General features: G+C 67.7%; 1 protein-coding gene across 2 annotated transcripts; it reads left to right on the plus strand.

Annotated features, from left to right (window-relative positions):
• The first annotated feature begins 2,674 nt into the window (after positions 1–2,674).
• ITGA7 (integrin subunit alpha 7) lies at positions 2,675–24,749 on the plus strand. Of its 2 annotated transcripts, XM_053967448.1 has the most exons (24): positions 2,675–2,830; positions 4,849–5,131; positions 5,242–5,497; positions 6,377–6,508; positions 8,968–9,175; positions 9,981–10,174; positions 11,195–11,283; positions 11,372–11,499; positions 12,726–12,821; positions 13,740–13,801; positions 14,655–14,821; positions 15,587–15,745; positions 16,458–16,570; positions 17,425–17,623; positions 18,297–18,377; positions 18,465–18,544; positions 19,026–19,103; positions 19,191–19,293; positions 20,118–20,285; positions 21,224–21,313; positions 22,294–22,404; positions 22,818–22,916; positions 23,464–23,586; positions 24,347–24,749. In XM_053967448.1, the coding sequence occupies exons 2-24, from the start codon at positions 4,982–4,984 to the stop codon at positions 24,527–24,529; spliced, it is 3,069 nt and encodes a 1,022-aa protein (XP_053823423.1). In that variant the 5' UTR covers positions 2,675–2,830; positions 4,849–4,981; the 3' UTR covers positions 24,530–24,749. The 2 variants fall into 2 exon arrangements, with proteins under 2 accessions (XP_053823423.1, XP_053823422.1); XM_053967447.1 differs by lacking the exons at positions 2,675–2,830; positions 6,377–6,508 and adding an exon at positions 6,627–6,746 and having other exon boundaries at positions 4,884–5,131.
• Positions 24,750–24,755: the final 6 nt, after the last annotated feature.

Here is a 24,755-nt window from a genome sequence, read left to right on the forward strand (position 1 = left end):
GCTATGGGGGACGGGGGGCTACAGGGGATGGGGGGCTATAGGGGATTGGGGGGGGTCCTATAGGGGCTATGGGGGATGGGGGATCTGTAGGGGATTGGGGGGGCCATAGGGGATGGGGGGGTACGGGGGATGGGGGGCTGTGGGGGATGGGGGGATTGGGGGGCTATGGGGGATTGGGGATCCTATAGGGGATTGGGGGGCTATGAGGGATGGGGGGATGGGGGGATTGGAGGGGGGGCTATGGGGGATTGGGGGCTATGGGGGGGGTCCTATAGCGGGTTGGGGAGGGGCTCTGGGGGATCTGTAGGGGATTGGGGGGGCTACAGGGGATGGGGGAATGGGGGGGATTGGAGGGGGATGGGGGATGGGGGGGCTATGCGGGATGGGGGGGTTTATAGGAGATTGGGGGGTCCTATAGGGGATGGGGGGGTCCTATAGGGGCTATGGGGGATTGGGGGCTATGGGGGGCTATAGGGAATGGGGGGCTGGGGGGGATGGGGGGGCTATAGGGGGGATGGGGGGGCTGTAGCGGGATCTGAGGATGAGGAGGACGAGGAAGGTCCCGCGGTTCCCTCAGGCTGAGGAGGGGGAGGGGGAGGGGGAGGAAGGCGCAGCCCACAGTGGGGGAGGGGCTCGGGCTCGGCCGCCCCCGCCCTGCCGCTCCCAGTGCTCCCAGTCCCTCCCAGTTCATCCCAATCCCCTCCCAGTTCAACCCAGTTCATCCCAATCCCATCCCAGTTCAACCCAGTTCATCCCAATCCCCTCCCAGTTCATCCCAATCCCCTCCCAGTTCATCCCAGTTCATCCCAATCCCCTCCCAGTTCATCCCAGTTCCCTTCCAGTTCCCTCCCAGTGCTCCCAGTGGATCCCGCAGTTCCGGCCGCAGGAATTCGAGTGGGAACCACGGCCAAAAATAACCCGGGAATGGGAAAATATCCCGGGATTGGGGGAAAATAACCCGGGATTGGGAAAAAATATCCCGGGAATGGGAAAATATCCCGGGATTGGGGGAAAATAACCCGGGACTGGTTCCAGTTAAATCCTGGAAATAAACCTCAGGAATAACCCCCAAAAATAAACCCCAAAAATAAACCCCAAAAACAACCCCCCAAAAATAAATCCTGACACTAAGTCCCGAAAATAAACCCCAAAAATAACCCCCCCCAAAAAAGACAAACCTCAGAAATAAACCCCTGAAACAAAAAAAAAAAAGAACCCAAAATAAAAATAAAATTAAAAATAAATAAAACCCCGCAAATAAAAAATAAAATTAAAAATAAATAGAAATTAAACCCTCCCCAAATAAAAATAAAATTAAAAATAAATAAGAATAAAACCCCCAAAAATAAAAATGGGAAGAATTGGGATGAGGTGGGGGAATGGGGGGTTCGGCCCCCCCCCGATCCCGCTCCGGACCCCCCCAAAATGCCCCCAAAATCCCGGGGGGGAGGGGCCGGGCTGGTTCCCACGGCCCTGGCGGCTCCCAAAAATCCCCGGGGGCTTTGGAGAGGGGCTAAAAATAGCCCGGAAAATGTGACAAAATCCCCGTTCCACCCCAAAATACCCCGGGGGGGGGGGGGGAGGGGGGGCCACGGCAGTCGCGACATCGCTGACCCCTCCCCCCAAAAATGTCCCGATTAATCCCGGGGGTCGCGACATCGCTGACCCCCCCAAAATTGTCCCGATTAATCCCGGGGGTCGCGACATCGCTGACCCCTCCCCCCGTCCCCCCCCCCTTTGGTTTGGGTCCTCCCCTCCTGGTTTTGGGGTTCAGGAGCTCTAGGACGCCCCCAAACCCCCAGGACCCCCCAAAAACACCCCCGGGACCCCCCCGGTGCAGCTGCTCCTCCCGCAGGTCACGCAGCTGGGGGGGGACATGAATTGGTGACCCCAAAACCCCCCCACGACCCCCCAAAAAACCTCCAGAACCCCCCAAGACCCCCACTCCCGGTGTTCGGGGTCACTCCCTGGGTTTAGGGTCACTCCCGGTATCCGGTGTCCCTCCCCGTTATTTGGGGTCCCTCCCGGTATCCGGTGTCCCTCCCCGTTATTTGGGGTCCCTCCTGTTATTCGGGGTCCCTCACGGTATTTGGGGTCCCTCCCGATATTTGAGGTGCCTCCCGTTATTCGGGGTCACTCCCGGTATTTGAGGTCACTCCCGGTACCCGGGGTCCCTCCCGGTATCCGGGGTCCCTCCCTGGGTTTGGGGTCCCTCCCCGTTATTTGGGGTCCCTCCCCGTTATTCGGGCTCCCTCCCGGTTATTTGGGCTCCCTCCCGGTATTCGGTGTCCCTCCCCGTTATTTGGGGTCCCTCCCGTTATTCGGGCTCCCTCCCGGTTATTCGGGGTCCCTCCCGGTATCCGGGGTCCCTCCTCGTTATTTGGGGTCCCTCCCCGTTATTCGGTGTCCCTCCCGGTTATTTGGGCTCCCTCCCGGTATTTGGGTCCCTCCCGGTACCCGGGGTCCCTCCCCGCCCCCTGCGGTCGCTCCCGGCTCGGGCCCGGCCCAGCCCCACCCCGGGGTGGGGTCTCCGGGGGTTCCCCGGTTCTGCGGGCGGGGCCGGGGCCGAGCCGCCCCCCGGGAGCTCCGGGGCTCCTCCCGCGGGCGGCGGCGCCGGCAGCGCGGGGATGGCGGGCTCGGGCTGCCGGCGGCTGCCCTTGTGGCTACCGCGGCTGCGCCTGTGGCTACCGTGGCTGTGCCTGTGGCTACCGGCGGCCGCCGCTTTCAACCTGGACGGGAGCAGCCCGGTGCTGAAGGACGGGGAGCGGGGCAGCCTCTTCGGCGCGGCCGTGGCGCTGCACCGGCAGCTGAGCCCCGAACCCGCCGGGTGGTGAGCGCGGGGTCCCGGGGGGCGAGAGGGGGCGACCCCCGGGCTGGACAGGGAGGGAGACCCCCGGGAATGGGGAGGGGGAGAGGGGAGGGGAGGTGGGAGCGCCCGGGGTGGGGGGATCGTGTTGAGGGGATTTGGGGGATTTGGGGTTTGGGGGATCCTGTTGAGGGGATTTGGGGGATTTGGGGTTTGAGGGATCCTGTTGAGGGGATTTGGGGGATTTGGGGTTTGGGGATCCTGTTGAGGGGGTTTGGGGGGTTCCGGGGTTTGGGGGATCCTGTTGAGGGGATTTGGGGGATTTGGGGTTTGAGGGATCCTGTTGAGGGGATTTGGGGGATTTGGGGTTTGGGGATCTGTTGAGGGGGTTTGGGGGGTTCCGGGGTTTGGGGGATCCTGTTGAGGGGATTTGGGGATTTGGGGTTTGAGGATCGTGTTGAGGGGATTTGGGGGTTCCGGGATTTGGGGGTTCCGGGGGGGGGATCCTATTGCCGGGATTTGGGGGGGGATCGGGATCCCCTGTCTGGGGGGATCTTATTTCCGGGATTTTGGGGGGGGGGGGGGTGTCCGGTGGGACGAAGCCCTGGGGCTGGGGGCACGCGGCCCCCGGGAATGGAGATGGAATGGGGCTGGGGTCGGCGAGAGCCGCGGGAATGGGGAGAGCGGGAGAACCGAACCGGCCGCTGGGGTGGGGAGGGACCGGGATCCCCCCGGGATTTGGGGGTTCGGGAGCGCCGAGAGCCGCGGGGCTGAGGGGGAGCGGGACCCCCGGAGCCGAGCCCAGCGCGCGGGGACGGAGACAGAGGGACGGTGGCAGGAGGGACAGGGACAGTGGCAGGAGCGACAGGGACGGTGGCAGGAGGGACAGTGGCAGGAGGGACAGGGACAGTGGCAGGAGCGACAGGGACGGTGGCAGGCCGCCTGCGCGGCCCGGCGTTATTCAGCATTAGCGGGGGAGGGGGGCTCTGGGGGGGCTCGGGGGGCGACCGCTGCCCCGGAGCGCTCGGCTGGAGGGACCCCCCCGGCTGGGCCCCCCCGGGCCGTGCGGCGAACGCCCACCCGCGACTGCCGGCCACGGCCCCGCGTCCCCGTGTCCCCTTTGTCCCCGTGTCCCCATGTCCCGCTACCCCAGTGTCCCCGTGTCCCCCCCCGACATCCCCCGGGCCTCTCGGGCCGTTACCGGGGGTCTCAGCCGTGGGGACCCCCGGAGCGGGGCAGGTCCCAGCTCGCTGTCACCCGCGTCCTCCCACCCCTGCCCCTGCCGGTGCCCTCCGTGCCCCCGCCCGCCCGGTGTCGCCGCTGTCGCCGCGGTGTCGCAGCGCTGCCGCCCGCGCCGCGTTCTTGGCACCGAGGGCGGCTTTGGCCGCCGGTGCCCGCTGCAGGTGTTGGCAGAGCCGCGCTGGGCTCGGCTCCACCGACGCGGCCCCGGCTGTCCCCCGGTGTCCCCCGATGTCCCCTGGCTGTCCCCCGGCTGTCCCCCGGTGTCCCCGGCGGGGCTCGGGCTGGCCTTGTCGCGCTGTCCCCTCGCAGGGTGCCCTGGCCCGGCTCCGTGGGGCACCCGGTGCCTCCGTGTGCTCCCTCCTTTTTTGGGCATGTTGCTGCGGGGTTATTTTGAGTGAATTCCAGTTTATTTTTACCGCCTCGGCCTCCCTGCCACCCCCCGTGGGCGCCGCCGTGTCCCCGGGCCACCGTCAGCCCGGGCGCGGTGGCCACGAGCGCCCCGCGGCCACCGAGGAAGCGCCGGTGGCAGCGGGCTGGTCCCACGGGGGAGCGCCCCGAGTGCCCCCGCGGGGGTCTGGGTGGGGGCCGGGGGGGTGTCCGGGGTGTCCCGGGCGTGTCCCCTCCTGTCCCCACGCGTGTCGCCAGCCGCGGCAGCGCCGCCGGGCCAGCAGCTGCTCGGCCGGGCTGGCACCGCGCTGGCCACGGGGGCGGCACAGCTGCGCCCGGGGGGAGCCGGGGGGGGGCTCTGTGACCCTCGGGGACCCCCCCCCGAGCCCTGACGGGGGTCCCTGCCCTGCCAGGCTGCTCGTGGGAGCCCCCCAAGCGCTGGCACTGCCCGGCCAAGGCGCCAACCGCACCGGGGGTCTCTTCGCCTGCCCGCTGACCGCCGAGCCCTCGGACTGCTGGCGGGTGCCCATCGATGAGGGAGGTCAGATGGGGCCCGGGGTGGGGGGGGCCCGGGGTTGGGGTCCCGGCGGGGCTGACCCCTCCCCGCGCCCCGCAGTGGACCCGCAGCGCGAGAGCAAAGAGAACCAGTGGCTGGGGGTCAGCGTCAAGAGCCAAGGGCCCGGCGGCAAGATCGTGGTGAGCGCCGGGGGGGGACACCGGGGGACACCGGGGACACCGGGGACACCGCAAACGGGATGGGGCGGGGGTGCCCCGGCCCGCCGTGACCCCCGGCGTGCCCTGGCCAGACCTGCGCGCACCGGTACGAGGTGCGGCACCGCGTGCGGCAGCCGCTGGAGACGCGGGACGTGATCGGGCGCTGCTTCGTGCTGAGCCAGGACCTGCGCGTGCGGGACGAGCTGGACGGGGGCGAGTGGAAGTTCTGCGAGGGGCGACCGCAGGGCCACGAGCGCTTCGGCACCTGCCAGCAGGGCCTGGCGGCCGCCTTCAGCCCCGACCGCCGCTACGTGCTGCTCGGGGCGCCCGGCACCTACAACTGGAAGGGTGAGGGGCGCTGGGACCCCCCACCCCGTGGGGGTTTGGGGGGTCTGGGGGGGTGTTCCTGCTCGGAGACCCCGCTACCCGCAGATGGGAGGGTGAGGGGCGTTGGGACCCCCCACCCCGGGGGGGTTTGGGGGGTGTTCCTGCTCGGAGACCCCACTACCCGCAGCTGGGAGGGTGAGGGGCGCTGGGACCCCCCACCCGGGGGGGTCTGGGGGGGTGTTCGGAGACCCCGGTACCCGCAGATGGGGGGGTGTGGGGGCCACACCTGCCCGGTGTGGGGGGGGCCAGGTGTGCCCAGGTGATGCTGGGGCTGGAGGTGCTCAAGCCGAGCACGAGGGTCCCTCGGTGTCCCCGGGGGTCCCCGGGGGTCCCCACGGTGTCACCTGGGGAGGCGTCCCTGCTCAGCTCCCCGGAGCCCTCGGTGTCCCCGTGTCCCCTTCCCTTGGGGAGGGGTCCCTGCCCGTGGGGCTGCTCAGCCAGAGCTCCCCGGAGCTGGGGGGTCTCTGAGGGTCGCCCCGCTGTCCCCGCTGTGCCCTGGGGAGGGGTCCCTGCTCAGCTCGAACTCCCCGGAGCTGGGGGGTGTCTCTGAGGGTCGCCCCGGTGTCCCCGCTGTCCCCTGGGGAGGGGTCCCTGCTCAGCCAGAGCTCCCCGGAGTTGGGGGGGGGTCTCTGAAGGTCTCCCCGCTGTCCCCGCTGTCCCCGCTGTCCCCTGGGGAGGGGTCCCTGCTCAGCCCGAGCCCCCCGGAGCCCTCGGTGCCCCCACATCCCCCTTACCGTGGGGAGGGGTCCCTGCCGGTGGAGCTGCTCCGTCCCGACTCCCCGGAGCTGGGGGGTCTCTGAGGGTCGCCCCGGTGTCCCCGCTGTCCCCCGGGCCCCGCAGGGACGGTGCGCGTGGAGCAGCTCAACCAGAGCTCCCTGGACCTGCTGCGCCCGGACGCCGGCCCCTTCGAAGCGGGGGGGGAGAAGGACCAGGACCCCTCCCTCATCCCCGTGCCCGCCAACAGCTACTTCGGTACGGGGGGGGGCCCGGCCCGGGGGGACACCCCCCCCCCCCCCCGGCAGCCGCGGCCCCCCCGCGCCCCCCGAGCCGCCCTGACGCCCCCTCCCCCCCGTGTGTGCGGCGGTGGCAGGGCTGCTCTTTGTGACAAACATTGAGAGCGCGGCCCCCGACCAGAGGGTCTTCCGGACCCCCCAGCCCGGAGAGAGGGTCCCCGGCGCGGCCGCGGACGTGGCGCACAATTCCTACCTGGGTTCGTGCGTGCCACGCGCGTGCCACGCGTGTGCCGCCTGCGTGCCGCCTGCGTGCCACCTGCGTGCCACCTGTGTGCCGTGTGTGACCCTCCCCGTGCCGTGTCGCCCCCCTCCTCCTCCTCCTCCTCCTCGCCCCCGCAGGAAGGGTCGTGCGGGCACACGCGTGTGGCGCTGCCCCCCGCGGGTGTCCTGCCACGCGTGTCCCCTCGGCGGGTGTCACCCTGGACGCCCGTGTCGCCTTCGGGGATGTCCCTTTCTCACGCGCCGCCGTTGGACGCGGTTGTCACCTGCACCGACGTGGCCGTGACACACGCGGGTGTCACCTGTACACACCTGACACACTCAGGTGTCACCTGTACAGATGTGCCTGTGACACACGCAGGTGTCACCTGTACACAGCTGACACACTCAGGTGTCACCTGTACAGATGTGCCTGTGACACACGCAGGTGTCACCTGTACACACCTGACACACTCAGGTGTCACCTGTACAGATGTGCCTGTGACACACGCAGGTGTCACCTGTACACACCTGACACACTCAGGTGTCACCTGTACAGATGTGCCTGTGACACACGCAGGTGTCACCTGTACACACCTGACACACTCAGGTGTCACCTGTACAGATGTGCCTGTGACACACGCAGGTGTCACCTGTACAGATGTGCCTGTGACACACTCAGGTGTCACCTGTACACACCTGACACACTCAGGTGTCACTTCGTGTCCCCATCCGGACACAGATCCCCCCCCTCCCGTGTCCCCAGACACGCCCCTGTCCCCCCGCGTGTCACCACCCTGCACACAGCTGTCCCCACGCGTGTCGCCCCTTGCACACAGCTGTCCCCAGACACGCCCCTGTCCCCGCAAGTGCCACCCCCCGCGCACGCACACGTGTGGCCGCATCACCCCCTCCCCTCGCCACTGCACGACCCCGCCCCTCCTGTGTCCCCACCCCGCTGTCACCGTCCCTGTGTCACCAAACCCTGTCCCCGTCGCTGTGTCCTCCCGTCCCTGTCCCCCCGTTTCTGTCCCCACAATTCCTGTCCCCAAATCCCTGTGTCCCCAAATCCCCGTGTCCCCATTCCTGTCCCCAAATCCCCGTGTCCCCAAATCCCCGTGTCCCCATTCCTGTCCCCAATCCCTGTCCCCAGTCCCTGTCCCCCCAAATCCCCGTGTCCCCAATCCCTGTGTGCCCAATCCCTGTCACCCCTGTGTCCCTCAGTCCTGTCCCCAGTCTGTCCCCAACTCCTGTCCCCCCAATCCCTGTCCCTCATCTTCATCTCCCATCCCTGTCCCCCAATCCCTGTCCCCAAATTCCCGTGTCCCCAAATCCCCGTGTCCCCATTCTTGTCCCCAAATCCCCGTGTCCCCAAATCCCCGTGTCCCCATTCCTGTCCCCAAATCCCCGTGTCCCCATTCCTGTCCCCAAACCCCTGTGTCCCCAAATCCCCGTGTCCCCAAATCCCCGTGTCCCCATTCCTGTCCCCAAATCCCCGTGTCCCCAAATCCCCGTGTCCCCGTTCCTGTCCCCAAATCCCTGTCCCGTCGCTGTGCCAGGGCTGTGCTGGGGGCACTGCCAGGCTTGGCGGGGGGGGAGTCTCAGACCTTTGGGGGGTCCCAGAGCCTGGCGTGTCCCCGCACCCCCCGTGTCCCCGCTTGTCCCCCCGCTGATGTTTTTGCATGGGGGGGGTGCATGGAATGGGGGGGGGGGGGGCTGGAGCCTGGCTGGGGGCTCGGGGGGCTTTGGGGGGGTTTGGGGGGCTCGGGGGGCTGCTCACGGCAACCACGGCATGTGGGGAGGGGGCTGTGCTCTGGATTTTGCTGCTCTGGCCCCCAAATTCTGCCCTTTCCCCCAAGTTCTGCCATTTACCCCCCAAAATCTGCCCTTTCCCCCCAAATTCTGCCCTTTACCGCCCAAATTCTGCCCTTTTCCCCCCAAATTCTGCCATTTCCCCCCAAAAATCTGCCCTTCCGGCAATGCGCGGGCTGTCCCGGTGCCCCCGCAGGGCTCTCGGTGGTCCCGGTGGTGACAGCGCTGTCCCCGTGTCCCCTGGATGCTCCCGGGGTTGGGGTGACCGCGCTGTCCCGGTGTCCCCTGGGGGTCCCGGTGGTGACCGCGCTGTCCCCGTGTCCCTTGTGTGGTCCCGGTGGTGACCGGGCTGTCCCGGTGTCCCCTGGGGGTCCCGGCGGTGACCGCGCTGTCCCGGTGTCCCCGCAGGGTTCTCGGTGGACTCCGGGCCGGGGCTGACGCGGCGACAGCAGCTGAGCTTTGTCACCGGCGCGCCCCGCGCCAACCACACGGGCGCCGTGGTCATCCTGCGCCGCGACAGCGCCAACCGCCTGGTGGCCGAGGCCGTGCTGGCCGGCCACCAACTGACCTCGGCCTTCGGCCACGCGCTGGCCGTGCTGGACCTCAACAGCGACGGGTGCGTGGCGGGGACGCGGCGGGGACACCGGTGGCACCGGCAGGGGGGTGTGCCTTTGGCACGTGTGGCAAAGGTGGCACCTGTGGAGAAGTGGCCGTGGCACGCTCGGGTGTCACCTGTGCACACCTGACACACTCAAGTGTCACCTGTACACACCTGACACACTCAGGTGTCACCTGTACACACCTGACACACTCAGGTGTCACCTGTACACGCTCAGGTGTCACCTGTACACACCTGACACACTCAGGTGTCACCTGTACAGATGTGGCCCCGACACACTCAGGTGTCACCTGTACACACCTGACACACTCAGGTGTCAGCTGTACACGCTCAGGTGTCACCTGTACAGATGTGTCTGTGACACACTCGGTTGTCACCTGTACAGATGTGGCCCTGACACACTCAGGTGTCACCTGTACACACCTGACACACAGGGGGTGTCACCTGCGGGACCCCAAAAGGGCAGAGCCAATCCTGGGACCCCAATCCCCGAGCACCCCCCCAAACCCCTGAGCGCCCCCAAAATCCCAACAGATCCCACCCCCGGGACCCCCCAAAGCCCCTGAGCCCCCCCAAAACCCCCTCCCCACCCCTTAAGCCCCCCCAAAACCCCCTCCCCACCCCTTAAGCTCCCCCAAAACCACCTCCCCAAAACCCCCTCCCCACCCCTGAGCCCCCCCAAAACCCCCTCCCCACCCCTTAAGCCTCCCCAAAACCCCCTCCCCACCCCACGGCCGGGCGGATCCACCCCCGCTGGCGGCTGGGGGTGACAGATCCGTGTCCCCCCCACACCCCCCCGCAGCTGGATGGACCTGGCCGTGGGGGCCCCCCACTTTTTCGAGCGGCAGGAGGAGATCGGGGGGGCCGTGTACGTGTACATCAACCCGGGGGGGCTGTGGGACAGCGCGACCCCCGTGCGGCTGAACGGCTCCCGCGGCTCCGCCTTCGGCGCCGCGCTCAGCTCCGCCGGGGACCTCGACCGAGACGGCTTCGAGGGTGAGGGGCTCCGGGGGGGGGCTTGGGGGGGGTTTGGGGGGGATTGAGACGATTTCGGGGGGATTTCGGCGATTTTGGGGAGGTTTCGGGGGGGGTTTGGGGGTCTGGGGATGGACCTCAACAGCGACGGCTTCGAGGGTGAGGGGCTCCGAGGGGGTTTGGGGGGATTTCGGGGGATTTGGGGGTCTGGGGCTGGAACAAAACCATGACGGGTTTGAGGGTGAGGGGCTCCGGGGGGGCTTGGGGAGGTTTCGGGGATTTGGGGGGGGTTTAGGGGGTTTTGGGAGGGTCTTGGGGGGGATTGGGGTCTGGGAATGGACCTCGACCGCGACGGCTTCGAGGGTGAGGGGCTCCGAGGGGGTTTGGGGGGTTTCGGGGGTTTTGGGAGGGTTTGGGGGTCTGGGGCTGGAACAAAACCATGACGGGTTTGAGGGTGAGGGGCTCCGGGGGGGTTTGGGGTGGTTTTGCGGGGGTTTTGGGGTCTGAGAATGGACCTCAACCACGACAGCTTCGAGGGTGAGGGGCTTCGGGGGGTTTTGGGGGGATTTATGGGGGATTGAGGCGATTTGGGGGGGATTTCGGCGATTTTGGGGAGGTTTCGGGGGGGTTTGGGGGTCTGAGGATGGACCAAAACAACGACGGACTCGAGGGTGAGGGGCTTTGAGGGGGATTGGAGGAGGTTTGGGGGGCTTTGGGGGGGATTTGGGGTCTCCAAGGGCTGGGCGCGGCGGAATTGCCGCCCCCGACCATGACAGAATTTCGGGTGAGGGGTTTTGGGGTGGGGGCGGATTTTGGTTTTTTTTTTGTTTTGTTTTTTTTTTTTTGGAGGGGGGTCCCCAAGATCCGGGGAGAGCTCCGTGGGGCACGACACAACCGAGCCCGGGGGGCTCGGGGGCTTTTCGGGGTCCAGGTGCTGGTGCTACCTGGAGGGGGGGGGCTGCACCACAAGGGGGTCCCTGCGGAGGGGTCTGGCCCCCCAAATCCCCCCCAAATCCCCCCCAATCCCCCCTTTTCCCCCAGACCTGGCCGTGGGGGCTCCTTTCGACGGCGCGGGCAAAGTTTTCATTTACCACGGCAGCGCCCTGGGCATCGTCACCCGCCCGGCGCAGGTGAGGGGTCCCCGGGGGGGGGTCCCAGGCGGGGGTTGGGGGTCCCCGGGGTGGGGTCCCGGCTCACCCAGAGCCGCCCCCTGCCCAGGTGCTGGACGGGGAGGCCGTGGGGGTCTCGGCCTTTGGCTACTCGCTCTCGGGGGGGCTGGACGTGGACGGGAACCTGTACCCCGACCTGCTCGTGGGGTCCCTGTCGGACACCGTGGTGCTCTACAGGTGAGACCCCCCACCCCCGAGCGGCCCCCCAGCCCTGGGACCCCCAGGATCCCCCAATTCCCGAGAATCCCAAAACCCTGGAGCGGCCCCCCAGCCCTGGGACCCCCAGGATCCCCAAATTCCTAACAATCCCAAAACTCTGGAGCGGCCCCCCAGCCCTGGGACCCCCAGGATCCCCAAATTCCTAACAATCCCAAAACCCTGGAGCGGCCCCCCAGCCCTGGGACCCCCAGGATCTCCAAATTCCCCAGAATCCCAAATCCCTGGAGCGGCCCCCCAGCCCTGGGACCCCCAGGATCTCCAAATTCCCCAGAATCCCAAATCCCCGGAGCGCCCCCCAATTCCTGGGACCCCCAGGATCCCCCAATTCCCCAGAATCCCAAATCCCTGGAGCGGCCCCCCAGCCCTGGGACCCCCCAGGATCCCCAAATTCCCGAGAATCCCAAAACCCTGGAGCGGCCCCCCAGCCCTGGGACCCCCAGGATCTCCAAATTCCCCAGAATCCCAAATCCCCGGAGCGCCCCCCAATTCCTGGGACCCCCAGGATCCCCCAATTCCCCAGAATCCCAAATCCCTGGAGCGCCCCCCAATTCCTGGGACCCCCAGGATCCCCCAGTCCCTGAAAATCCCAAATCTCTCCCAGTTCCTGGGACCCCCGTCCCTGGAGCAGCCCCCTCCCCCCCCCCCCAGCCCTGCGACCCCTCCCCAGAATCCCCCAATTCCCGGCAATCCAAACCCCTGGAGTGTTCCCCCCACCCCCATTTCGGGCACCTCCCGGACCCACAGGTTCCCCTCATCCCCAAGGCCCCCCCCCGCTCAAGGATCTCCCCAATCCCCGAGGATTCCCCCCAAATCCCTGAGCCCCCCAAATCCCTCAGAACCCCCCATTCCTGGGAATTCCCATTTCCAAGGAACCCCCATCCCCGAGTCCCCACCCCACCCCTGGGAATTCCCCATCCCTGAGGACCCCCCCCCATCATTCCTGAACAATCCCTGAGGACCCCCAAATTCCTGAGGACCCCCAAATCCCTGAGGCGCCCCCCCCACCCCGGCAATTCCCCATCCCCAGGGACCCCCAAATCCCTCAGAACCCCCTCCCCGAATGCCCCATCCCCGAGCCCCCCGCACCTCGGGGGTCCCTCTGCTGCTCCCGGGGGTCCCGGGGGTGCACTCAGGAGTGGGGGGCTCCCCCGGGACCCCCATTTCCCCCCCCCCCCCCCCGTTAGGGCGCGGCCGGTGGTGCACGTGTCCCGGAACGTGTCCGTGCTGCCGCCCCACATCGACCTGGAGCAGAGCAACTGCCGCGACCGGGACGGCGTCTGGTGGGTGGCACCGTGTCCCCCCGTGTCCCCCCGTGTCACCCCGTGTCACCCCCGTGTCACCCCGTGTCACCCCGTGTCCCCCCCGTGTCACCTCCGTGTCCCCCCGTGTCACCTCCGTGTCACCCCCCCGTCCCCCGTGTCACCTCCGTGTCACCCCGTGTCACCTCCGTGTCCCCCCGTGTCACCCCGTGTCACCCCGTGTCACCTCCGTGTCACCTCCGTGTCACCCCCGTGTCACCCCGTGTCACCCCCGTGTCACCTCCGTGTCACCTCCGTGTCACCCCCGTGTCACCCCGTGTCACCCCCGTGTCACCCCGTGTCACCTCCGTGTCACCCCCGTGTCACCCCGTGTCACCCCCGTGTCACCCCGTGTCACCTCCGTGTCACCTCCGTGTCACCTCCGTGTCACCTCCGTGTCACCTCCGTGTCACCCCCGTGTCACCTCCGTGTCACCTCCGTGTCACCTCCGTGTCACCTCCGTGTCACCTCCGTGTCACCCCCGTGTCACCCCGTGTCACCCCCGTGTCACCCCCGTGTCACCTCCGTGTCACCTCCGTGTCACCCCGTGTCACCCCGTGTCACCTCCGTGTCACCTCCGTGTCACCTCCGTGTCACCCCCGTGTCACCTCCGTGTCACCTCCGTGTCACCCCCGTGTCACCTCCGTGTCACCTCCGTGTCACCTCCGTGTCACCCCGTGTCACCCCCGTGTCCCCCCGTGTCACCTCCGTGTCACCCCGTGTCCCCCCCGGTGCCCCCCGCCCGTGTCCCCCCCGTGTCCCCCCCGTGTCCCCCCCCGTGTCCCCCCCGTGTCCCCCCCCGTGTCCCCCCCCGTGTCCCCCCCGTGTCCCCCCGTGTCCCCCGTCCCTGCCGCGCTGCGGGGGCTGCGGGACCCCCCCGGTGACCCCCGGCCCCCCCAGCGTGGAGGTGCGAGCGTGTTTCAGCTACACGGCCAGCCCGGGCAGCTACAGCCCCCCGCTGGGTGAGTGGGGACCCCCGGGACACCCCGAGCCCTGGGGGACCCCCAACCCCGGGGGTCCCCTCCCTTCCTGGGGATCCCCCCATTCCTGGGACACCCCGAACCTTGGGTGACCCCAAACCCCGGGGGTTCCCCCCCATTCCTGGGCATCCCCCAATTCCTGGGGACCCCCCCAATTCCTGGAACTCCCCCGTCCCTGGGGACCCCCGATCCTTGAGGGTCCCTCCCGTCCCTGGGAGTTCCCAGTCCCCGAAGGACCCCCCCCATTCTTTGGGGTTCCCCCATCCCTCAGGACTCCCCAATCCCTGGCCCCCCCCCATCCTTCGGAGTCCCCCCAATCCCTGGGGATCCCCCCCAATCCCTGCCCCCCCCCCATCCTTCGGAGCCTCTCCAATCCCTGGGGTTCCCCATCCCCCAGGACCCCAATCCCTGGGGATCCCCCCAATCCCTGGGGATCCCCCATCCTTCAGAGCCCCCCCAGTCCCTGCGCACCCCCATCCTTTGGGACCCCTCCCCGTCCCTTGCTCCCGCCGGTGCCGTGCCGGTGCAGTGCCGGTGCCGGTGCCTGTGCAGTGCCGGTGCAGGTGCAGTGCCGGTGCCGGTGCCGGTGCCGTGCCGGTGCCGGTGCAGTGCCGGTGCCGGTGCAGTGCCGGTGCAGGTGCAGTGCCCGTGCCGTGCCGGTGCCGGTGCCGGTGCAGTGCCGGTGCCGGTGCCGGTGCCTGTGCAGTGCCGGTGCCGGTGCAGTGCCGGTGCCGGTGCCGGTGCAGTGCCGGTGCCGTGCCGGTGCAGGTGCAGTGCCCGTGCCGTGCCGGTGCAGTGCCGGTGCCGGTGCCGGTGACGCCGCCGGTGTCCGCAGAGCTGCACTTCGTGCTGGAGGCGGACGCGGAGCGGCGGCGCCGGGGCCTCGTGCCCCGGGGCGCGTTCCTGGCGCGGGGCCCCGCGGACCCCGAGCACCGCATCTCGGGGAGCCTGGAGCTGCCGGAGCGCGAGCGGCGCTGCGTGCCCGCCACCTTCCGGCTGCACGTGCGTGCTTCGGCCTCGCCCTCCTCATCCTCAGCCTCCTCACCTTCCTCAGCCTCGCCTTCCTCATCCTCAGCCATCTCTGCCTCGCCTCCTCAGTCTCACCTTCCTCACCCTCCTCATCCTCACCTTCCTCAGCCTTCTTATCCTCACCTTCCTCAGCCTCATCTTCCTCATCCTCAGTCTTCCTTAGCCTTGCCCTCCTCAGCCTCATCTTCCTCATCCTCACCCTCCTCATCCTCACCCTCCTCAGCCTCACCTTCCTCAGCCTCACCTTCCTCAGCCTCACCTTCCTCAGCCTCATCTTCCTCATCCTCACCCTCCTCATCCTCACCTTCCTCATCCTCACCTTCCTCAGCCTCATCTTCCTCATCCTCACCCTCCTCAGACTCATCTTCCTCAGCCTTATCTTCCTCACCCTCACCTTCCTCATCCTCAGCCATCTCTGCCTCGCCTCCTCAGTCTCACCTTCCTCACCCTCCTCATCCTCAGCCTCCTCAGCCTCCTTATCCTCATCTTCCTCATCCTTCTCTTCCTTAGCCTTGCCCTCCTCAGCCTCATCTTCCTCATCCTCAGCCTCCTCAGCCTCACTCTCCTCATCCTCACCTTCCTCAGCCTCATCTTCCTCATCCTCACTCTCCTCATCCTCACTCTCCTCATCCTCACCTTCCTCCCCCTCATCCCCGCCCCTCCCCAAGGTGTGCCAGCACCTCCGGTGTCCCCGAGCGCCACCCTGACCTTCCTCCCCTCCTCCTCCTCGTCCCTCAGGACGACATCCGGGACAAGCTGCGGCCCATCGCGCTCACGCTGGCCCACGGCATCGCCGCCGCGGGGCCACGGGGCGGCCACCGGGGGGGCCGCGGGACGGCGCTGCCCCCGCTGCCCCCCGCGCTCAGCCCGCGCCAGCCCAGCACGCACCGCACCGAGGTGGGCACCTGGGCACTCACCTGGGCACCTGGGCACTCACCTGGGCACTCACCTGGGGCACCTGGGCACTCACCTGGGCACCTGGGCACCCACCTGGGCACCTGGGCACTCACCTGGGCACTCACCTGGGCACCTGGGCACCCACCTGGGCACCTGGGCACTCACCTGGGCACTCACCTGGGCACTCACCTGGGCACCTGGGCACTCACCTGGGCACTCACCTGGGCACCCACCTGGGCACTCACCTGGGCACCCACCTGGGCTCTCACCTGGGGCACCTGGGCACTCACCTGGGGCACTCACCTGTGTCATTCACCTGTGTCACTCACCTGGGCACTCACCTGGGGCACTCACTGGGCACCTGTGTCATTCACCTGTGTCACTCACCTGGGGCACTCACCTGGAGCACTCACCTGTGTCATTCACCTGTGTCACTCACCTGGGGCACTCACCTGGGCACTCACCTGGGCACCTGGGCACTCACCTGTGTCATTCACCTGGAGCACTCACCTGGGCACTCACCTGGGGCACTCACTGGGCACCTGTGGCACTCACCTGTGGCACTCACCTGTGGCACTCACCTGTGTCCCCGCGCTGTCCCCTGGCTGTCCCCTGGCTGTCCCCGCACTGTCCCCCGGCTGTCCCCGCGCTGTCCCCGCGCTGTCCCCGCGCTGTCCCCGCACTGTGCCCGTGTCCCCCGGTGTCCCCCCAGGTGCATTTCCTGCGCCAGGGCTGCGGCGATGACAAAATCTGCCAGAGCCACCTGGAGCTGCGGCCGCGCTTCTGCGCCCGCCTGGGCGACAGCGACTTCCTGCCCCTGCCCAGGTGAGGGGACAGCGCCACCCCGGGCTGTCCCCAGCGCCCCCGGGGCGAGGCTGGCACTGCCACCGTCACCCCGAGTGCCCGGGGATGTCCCCAAGGCAGTCACAGGAGCGAGGATGTCACTGCCACCGTCACCCTGGGGGACCGGGGGTGTCCCCAAGGGGTCACAGGAGCGAGGATGGCACTGCCACCGTCACCCTGAGGGACCGGGGATGTCCCCAAGGGGTCACATGTGCAAGGATGGCACTGCCACATCTCTGGGAGGGAGCAGGGGTGTCCCCAAGGGGTCACAGGAGCGAGGCTGGCACTGCCACCGTCACCCTGAGGGACCGGGGGTGTCCCCAAGGGGTCACAGGAGCGAGGCTGGCACTGCCACCGTCACCCTGAGGGACCGGGGGTGTCCCCAAGGGGTCACAGGAGCGAGGCTGGCACTGCCACCTTCAACCTGAGTGTCCAGGGATGTCCCCAAGGGGTCACATGTGCAAGGATGGCACTGCCACCTTCACCCCGAGTGCCCGGGGATGTCCCCAAGGGGTCACAGGAGCGAGGATGGCACTGCCACCTTCACCCTGGGGGACCGGGGATGTCCCCAAGGGGTCACAGGAGTGAGGATGGCACTGCCACCTTCACCCCGAGTGTCCGGGAATGTCCCCAAGGGGTCACAGGAGCGAGACTGGCACTGCCACCTTCACCCTGGGGGACCGGGGATGTCCCCAAGGGGTCACAGGAGTGAGGATGGCACTGCCACTGTCACCCTGAGGGACCGGGATGTCCCCAAGGGGTCACAGGAGCGAGGATGGCACTGCCACTGTCACCCCGAGTGCCCGGGGATGTCCCCACGGTGGCTCTGCCCGCAGGGACGAGGATGGCACTGCCATCTTCGCCGTGAGTGACCAGAAGGACGTGGCCCTGGAGGTGCAGGTGACCAACGAGCCCTCGGACCCCGCGGAGCCGCAGAGGGACGGGGACGATGCCCACCAGGCCCTGCTGGTGGCCACCTTCCCCCCGGAGCTGCCCTACGCCGCCCTGCGGAGCGACGAGCCCGGGGGGCTCGGGGTGCGGGGACAGCCACGGGGGACAGGGGACAGCGACAGGGGACAGGGGACAGGGGACAGCGACAGGGGACAGGGGACAGCCACGGGGGACAGGGGACAGCCACAGGGGACAGGAGGGGACAGCCACGGGGGACAGGAGGGGACAGCCACGGGGGACAGGGGACAGGGGACAGCCACAGGGGACGGGGACAGCCACAGGGACAGGGGACAGCGACAGGGGACAGTCACAGGGGACAGGGGACAGCGACAGGGGACGGGGACAGCCACAGGGGACAGGAGGGGACGGGGGGACAGAGGGGACAGAGGGGGGGACAGGGGTACGGGGGGCGTGGGACAGGAGGGGATAGGGAGGGACAGGGGGACAGAGGGGGACAGGGGGACAGTAGGGGTGTCGGGGGGCCCTGGGGATGTGGGGTGGGTCTGGGGGTCTGGGATGGGGTCAGTCCTGGGGGTGTGGGATGTACCTGGGCTCTGGGATGGGGTCACACCTGTGGCTGCAGGGTGGGGGTGACCCCGGGGTGCCCTCAGGGATGGGGTCACTCTGGGGTCACTCTGGGGGTCACCCTGGGCGTCACCCTGGGGTCACCCTCGGGTCACTCTGGGGGTCACTCTGGGGGTCACCCTGGGGTCACCCCGGGGTGCCGCAGGGGGGCTCAGCCCTGTCCCCCCCCCAGGACAAGGTGCTGTGCTTGGCCAACCAGAACGGCTCCAGGGTGGAGTGCGAGCTGGGGAACCCCCTCAAACGCGGGGCCCAGGTGGGCGCAGCCCCCCCCCCAACCCCCCCCCCCCGACCCCTCCCCCGGCCCCCGGCCCCCCCCCAGCGCTCACCTGCGCGTCCCCAGGTGCGGTTCTTCCTCATCCTCAGCACCTCGGGCATCTCCATCCACACCACGGACCTGGCGGTGCAGCTGGAGCTGTCCACGTGAGCCGGGCGGGGGGCTGGGACCCCCGGGGTGGGGCTGGGACCCCCGGGATTGGGGGCTGGAGACCCCCGGGACTGGGGGATGGGACCCCCGGGGTGGGGGATGGAGACCCCCGGGACTGGGGGATGGGACCCCCGGGATTGGGGGCCAGAACCCGGGGGTGTTGAGGGTGAGAGCCCCCAGGAATTTGGGGTTTGGAGCCCCCAGGATTTGGGGTCAGAGCCCCGGGGGGTTTGGGGATGGAGCCCCCAGGGTTTGGGGTCCAGAGCCCCCAGGATCTGAGGTGGGAATTTGGGGGTCAGACCCCCCCCAGACTGGAGGATTTGGGGACAAAGCCCAGGCAGTTTTAGAGTCCGGCCCCCCAACATTTAGGGCCAGGGGGCTGCAATTTGGGGCTCAACCCCCCCCCCCCCTTGCACGGCCCTTGGGGGTTTTTCTTTTGGGGTGTCACCCCCCCGACCCCAATCCCCCCCCCCCCAGCACCAGCGAGCAGCCGGGGCTGGAGCCGGTGGTCGCCCGCGCCCGCGTGGTCATCGAGCTGCCCCTGGCCGTGACGGGGTGAGTGGGGACGGGCTTTTGGGGTGCCCGGGGGGCGGTTTTGGGGTCGGGGATCCCCCCACCCTCACACCAGGGCTGTCCCCGCAGCGTGGCCGTGCCCCCCCGGCTGTTTTTTGGGGGGCAGGTGCTGGGGGAGAGCGCGGTGAAGAGGGAGAGCCAGGTGGGCAGCGCCGTCAGCTTCGAGGTCACGGTGAGAGACCCCCCCCAAAATTACAGACCCCAGAAACAGAGACACCCCAGAACAGAGACCCCCCAAAATTACAGACCCCAGAAACAGAGATACCCCCAAAACAGAGACCCCAGAAACAGAGACCCCCCAAAATTACAGACCCCAGAAACAGAGATACCCCCAAAACAGAGACCCCCCAAAATTACAGACCCCAGAAACAGAGATACCCCCAAAACAGAGACCCCAGAAACAGAGACCCCTCAAAATTACAGGGGCTATTTTTGGGATCGGGGCTGTTTTTGGGGTGGGGGCTGTTTTTGGGGTGGGGGCTGTTTTTGGGGTGGGGGCTATTTCTGGGGTCATGGCCCCATACAGGGGCTATTTTTGTGGTGGGGGCTATTTTTGGGGTGGGAGCTGTTTTTGTGGTCATGGCTCCACACAGGGCTGGTTTTGGGGTGGGGGCTATTTCTGGGATCGGGGCTGTTTTGGGGGTGGGGGCTATTTCTGGGGTCATGGCCCCATACAGGGGCTATTTCTGGGGTGGGGGCGGTTTTTGGGGTGGGGGCTGTTTCTGGGGTGGGGGCTGTTTTTGGGGCCGGGGCTGTTTTTGGGGTGGGGGCTGTTTTTGGGGTGGGGGCTGTTTTTGGGGTGGGGGCTGTTTTAGGGACCGGGGCTGTTTTTGGGGTGAGGGCTGTTTTTGGGGTGGGGGCTGTTTTTGGGATCGGGGCTGTTTTTGGGGTGGGGGCTGTTTTTGTGGTCATGGCCCCATACAGGGGCTATTTCTGGGGTGGGGGCTGTTTTTGGGGCCGGGGCCATTTCTGGGGTCCGGGCCGTGCCCCCCGCAGGTGTCGCAGCGGGGGCCGGTGCTGAAGACCCCCGGCTCGGCGGCGCTGGCCGTGCAGTGGCCGCTGGAGCTGCCCAACGGGAAGTGGCTCCTGTACCCCCTGAGCCTGGAGCTGGGCACCCCCCCCGTGCCCTGCAGCCCCCCCGCCAACCCCCTGCGCCTCGCCCTGGTGAGATCTGGGGGCTGGGGGTGGCCGGGGGTGGCCAGGGGGTCTCCGGGAGTGTCCAGGGGGTGTCCAGGGGGGTCCTGGGGGTGTCCAGGAATGTCCTGGGGGTGTCCTGGGGGTGTCCAAAAGTGGCCAGAGGTGTCCTGGGGGTGTCCAGGGGTGTCCTGGAGGTGTCCAGGAATGTCCTGGGGGTGTCCAGGAATATCCAAAAGTGGCCAGAGGTGTCCGGGGGTGTCCAGGGGTGTCCAGGGGGTGTCCAAAGTGGCCAGAGGTGTCCTGGGGGTGTCCAGGAGTGTCCAGGAATGTCCAAACGTGGCCAGAGGGGTTCAGGAGTGTCCAGAGGGGTGTCCGGGGGTGTCCAGAGGTGTCCTGGGGGGTGTCCAAAAGTGGCCAGAGGGGTTCAGCAGTGTCCAGGGGGTGTCCAGGGGTGTCCAGGAATGTCCTGGGGGTGTCCAGGGGGTGTCCAAAAGTGGCCAGAGGTGTCCAGGGGTGTCCTGGGGGTGTCCAAAAGTGGCCAGAAGTGTCCAGGAGTGTCCAAAGGTGGCCAGAGGGGTTCAGGAGTGTCCAGGGGTGTCCTGGGGATGTCCTGGGGGTGTCCAAAAGTGGCCAGAGGTGTCTGGGGGTGTCCAGGGGTGTCCTGGGGGTGTCCAAAAGTGGCCAGAGGTGTCTGGGGGTGTCCAGGGGATGTCCAGGGGTGTCTGGGGGTGTCCAGGGTGTCCTAAAGGTGTCCTGGGGGCGGGGGGGGGTGGGGGGGGGGACAACAGGAGGTGTCCAGGGGTGTCCAAAGCTGGCCAGAGGCGTCCTGGGGGTGACCAGGAGTGACCAAGGGTGACCAGGAGCGTCCAAAGATGTCCAGGGGTGCCCAGGGGTGCCCAGGGGTGCCCAGGGGGGCCCCGGTGGTCCCTGTCCCCCCCCCCATGCCCGTCCTTGCCCCCCCCCAGGAGCCGCCAGGCCGGGGTGACCCCCCCGAGGAGCCCCCGGCCCGCTCGTGGTGGGTGCCCGCGGGGAGGAGGAGGAGGAACGTGACCCTGGTGAGCAGGGGGGGGTCTGGGGGGGCCCTGCTCATGGGGGGCACCCGGGCTTGGGGGTCCTCCTCCTCCTCCTTTGGGGTGTCCCTGTTCCCGGCATCCCCCCGGTGCTGGGGTGCCCCTGCTCTGGCAGTGCCTCATTTTGGGGTGTTCCCGTTTTGGGGTGTCCCCGTTTTGGGGTGTGCCCGTTTTGGGGTGTCCCCGTTTTGGGGTGTGCCCGTTTTGGGGTGTCCCCGTTCCCGAGGTCACTCCACTCACGGTGTCCCCTGGCTCTGTCCTGCCCCATTCTGGTGTCCCCCCCATTCCCAGTGTCTCCAATCCCGGGGTGTCCCCTATTTCCAATGTCCCCATTTCCGGGGTGTCCCCGCTTTGTCACTGCCCCATTTTGGGACTTCCCCATTCCTGGGGTGTCCCTGTGCTGTCACCGCCCCATTCCGGTGTCCCCCCCAATCCCGGGGTGTCCCCCAATCCCGGGGTGTCCCCCCACTGTCCCCCAATCCCGGGGTGTCCCCCCCATCCCCGGGGTGTCCCCCAATCCCGGGGTGTCCCCCAATCCCGGGGTGTCCCCCCCAATCCTGGGGTGTCCCCCCCATCCCCGGGGTGTCCCCCCATCCCGGGGTGTCCCCCAATCCCGGGGTGTCCCCCCCAATCCCGGGGTGTCCCCCAATCCCGGGGTGTCCCCCCCAATCCCGGGGTGTCCCCCCCAATCCCGGGGTGTCCCCCCACTGTCCCCCCAATCCCGGGGTATCCCCCCCAATCCCGGGGTGTCCCCCAATCCCGGGGTGTCCCCCCCAATCCCGGGATGTCCCCCCAATCCCGGGGTGTCCCCCCCAATCCCGGCGTGTCCCCCCACTGTCCCCCAACCCCGGCGTGTCCCCCCCAATCCCGGGGTGTCCCCCCACTGTCCCCCAACCCCGGGGTGTCCCCCCAATCCCGGGGTGTCCCCCAACCCCGGGGTGTCCCGCACTGTCCCCGCTGCCCAGGACTGTGCCCGGGGCACGGCTCGCTGCCGCCCGTTCCGGTGCCCGCTGCCGTCGCTGGAGCGCTCGGAGCTGCGGGCACGGGGCCGCCTCTGGAACGGGACCTTCCTGGAGGTGGGAGAGCCCCGGCAGGGGAGGGGGCTCGGCCCGGCCTGGACCCCCCAGCCCCGAATTCCCAAATCTCCAAATCCCTGAATTCCCAAATCCCGAATTCCCAAATCCCGAATCCCCAAATCCTGAATTCACAAATCCCCAAATCCCCGAATTCCCAAATCTCCAAATCCCTGAATTCCCAAATCCCAAATTCCCAAATTCCCAAATCCCCAAACCCCTGAGTTCCCAAATCCTGAATCCCCAAATCCTGAATCCTGAAATCCCTGAATCCCCAAATCCCCAAATTCCCAAATCCCCAAATCCTTGAATTCCCAAATCCCGAATTCCCAAATCCCCAAACCCCAAATTCCCAAATCCCTGAATCCCCAAATCCCGGATCCCCAAACCCCGAATTCCCAAATCCCGGATCCCAGGAGTTCCTGGACGTGGAGAACCTGGAGCTGATCATGCGCGCCGAGGTCTCGGTCACCTCCCCCCGCGGCAACGTCGTCATCAAGGACGGGGTGGCGCAGGTGGGGACACCTGGGGACACCCCCGGGACCCCCAAATCCCCCCTGGGGACCCCCAGGGACACCCCGGGGACACCCCTGGGGACCACCGGGGACACCCCCGGGACCCCCAAATCCCCCTGGGGACACCCGGGGACACCCCTGGACCCCCAGACCCCCCCCCCAGATGTCCCCTGATGTCCCCAAGCCCCTCCAGTCCCCCTTGATGTCCCCATGGCCCCATTGATCCGCCCGTGACCCCCCTGTGACCCCAATGACCCCACTGACCCCCCGTGACCCCTGTGTGACCCCCCTGTGACCCCAATGACCCCACTGACCCCATGATCCCAGTGACCCCAGTGTGACCCCCATGACCCCTGTGTGACCCCCGTGTGACCCCCCATGTGACCCCCTGTGACCTCTGTGGCCACTGTGACCTCCCTGTGACCCCAATGACCCCATGATCCCAGTGACCCCAGTGTGACCCCCCGTGACCCCCGTGTGACCCCCCTGTGACCCCCCCGTGACCCCCCCGTGACCCCGTGACCCCGTGGCCCCGCTGTCCCCGCAGGTGTCCGTGTCGCTGCACCTGGACCCGGGCGTGGCCGTGGCCGCGGTGCCCTGGTGGGTGCTGCCGCTGGCGGCGCTGCTGGGGCTGCTGCTGCTGGCGCTGCTCGTGCTGGGGCTCTGGAAGGTGAGCGACCCCGGGTATCGCGACACGGCACCGCAGAGCACGGCATGTCGCGATATAGAGCATGGCATGTCGCGATATGGCACCACAGAGCACGGCATATCGCGATATAGAGCATGGCATGTCGCGACATGGCACCACAGAGCACGGCATATCGCGATATAGAGCATGGCATGTCGCGATATGGCACAACAGAGCATGGCATATTGCGATATAGAGCACGGCATATCGCGATACAGCATCACAGAGCACGACATATTGCGATATGGCACGGCAGAGAATGGCATATCGCAATATAGAGCATGGCATATCGCGATATGGCACCACAGAACACAGCATATCGTGATACGGCACCACAGAGCACAGCATATCGCAATATGGCACCGCAGAGCATGGCATATCGCGATATAGAGCATGGCATGTCGCGGTATATCCCATGCTGTCTGGTGCCATATTGCGATATCTCACTCTGTCCAGTGCCATGTCACGATATATCCCATGCTGTCCACTAGCATATTGTGATATATCACAATCTCCGGTGCCATATCGCAATATCTCACTTTGTCCGGTGCCATGTCGCGATATCTCACTCTGTCCACTGTCATATCGCAACATATCCCACTCTGTCTGGTGCCATATCGCGATATCTCACTCAGTCTGGTGCCATGTCGCGATATACCTCACGCTGTCCGGTGCCATGTCGCGATACGTGCCCCCGTGTCGGGCGCCGTGTCGCGACACGCCCCGTGCCCTCTGTCGCCAGGTGGGGTTTTTCCGGCGGGCGCCGCCGCCGGCCGTGCCGCGGTTCCGGGCCGTGCGCATCCCGCAGGAGCAGCGGCCGCAGGCGCGCGAGGGCCGCACCGGCGCCATCCTGCGGCCGCACTGGGCGGCCGGGCCCCGCCCCGGGCACGGCGACGGCGACGGCGCCGCGCCGGGACCCGCCTGAGCCGCGCCCGCGGACGGACGGACGGACGGACACGGCACCCACGGATGGACACGGCACCCACGGACAGACGGACACGGCACAGATGGACGGACACAGCATGGATGTGGGAGGGACGGCGACGGCGCCGCGCCGGGACCCGCCTGAGCCGCGCCCGCGGACGGACGGACGGACGGACGGACACGGCACCCACGGACGGATGGACGGACACGGCACCCACGGACAGACG

Source organism: Vidua chalybeata, chromosome 30 (genome assembly GCF_026979565.1).
Source record: "Vidua chalybeata isolate OUT-0048 chromosome 30, bVidCha1 merged haplotype, whole genome shotgun sequence".
Taxonomy (NCBI): Eukaryota; Metazoa; Chordata; class Aves; order Passeriformes; family Viduidae; genus Vidua; species Vidua chalybeata.

Excerpts from the sequence above, each read along its gene's own strand:
- ITGA7 (XM_053967448.1), top strand. The coding sequence starts at position 4,982 with ATGGGGCCCGGGGTGGGGGGGGCCCGGGGTTGGGGTCCCGGCGGGGCT. Across the intron at positions 11,284-11,371 it reads TCGTCACCCGCCCGGCGCAG|GTGCTGGACGGGGAGGCCGT; the intron begins GTGAGGGGTCCC and ends CCCCCTGCCCAG. Across the intron at positions 14,822-15,586 it reads CCGCCACCTTCCGGCTGCAC|GACGACATCCGGGACAAGCT; the intron begins GTGCGTGCTTCG and ends CTCGTCCCTCAG.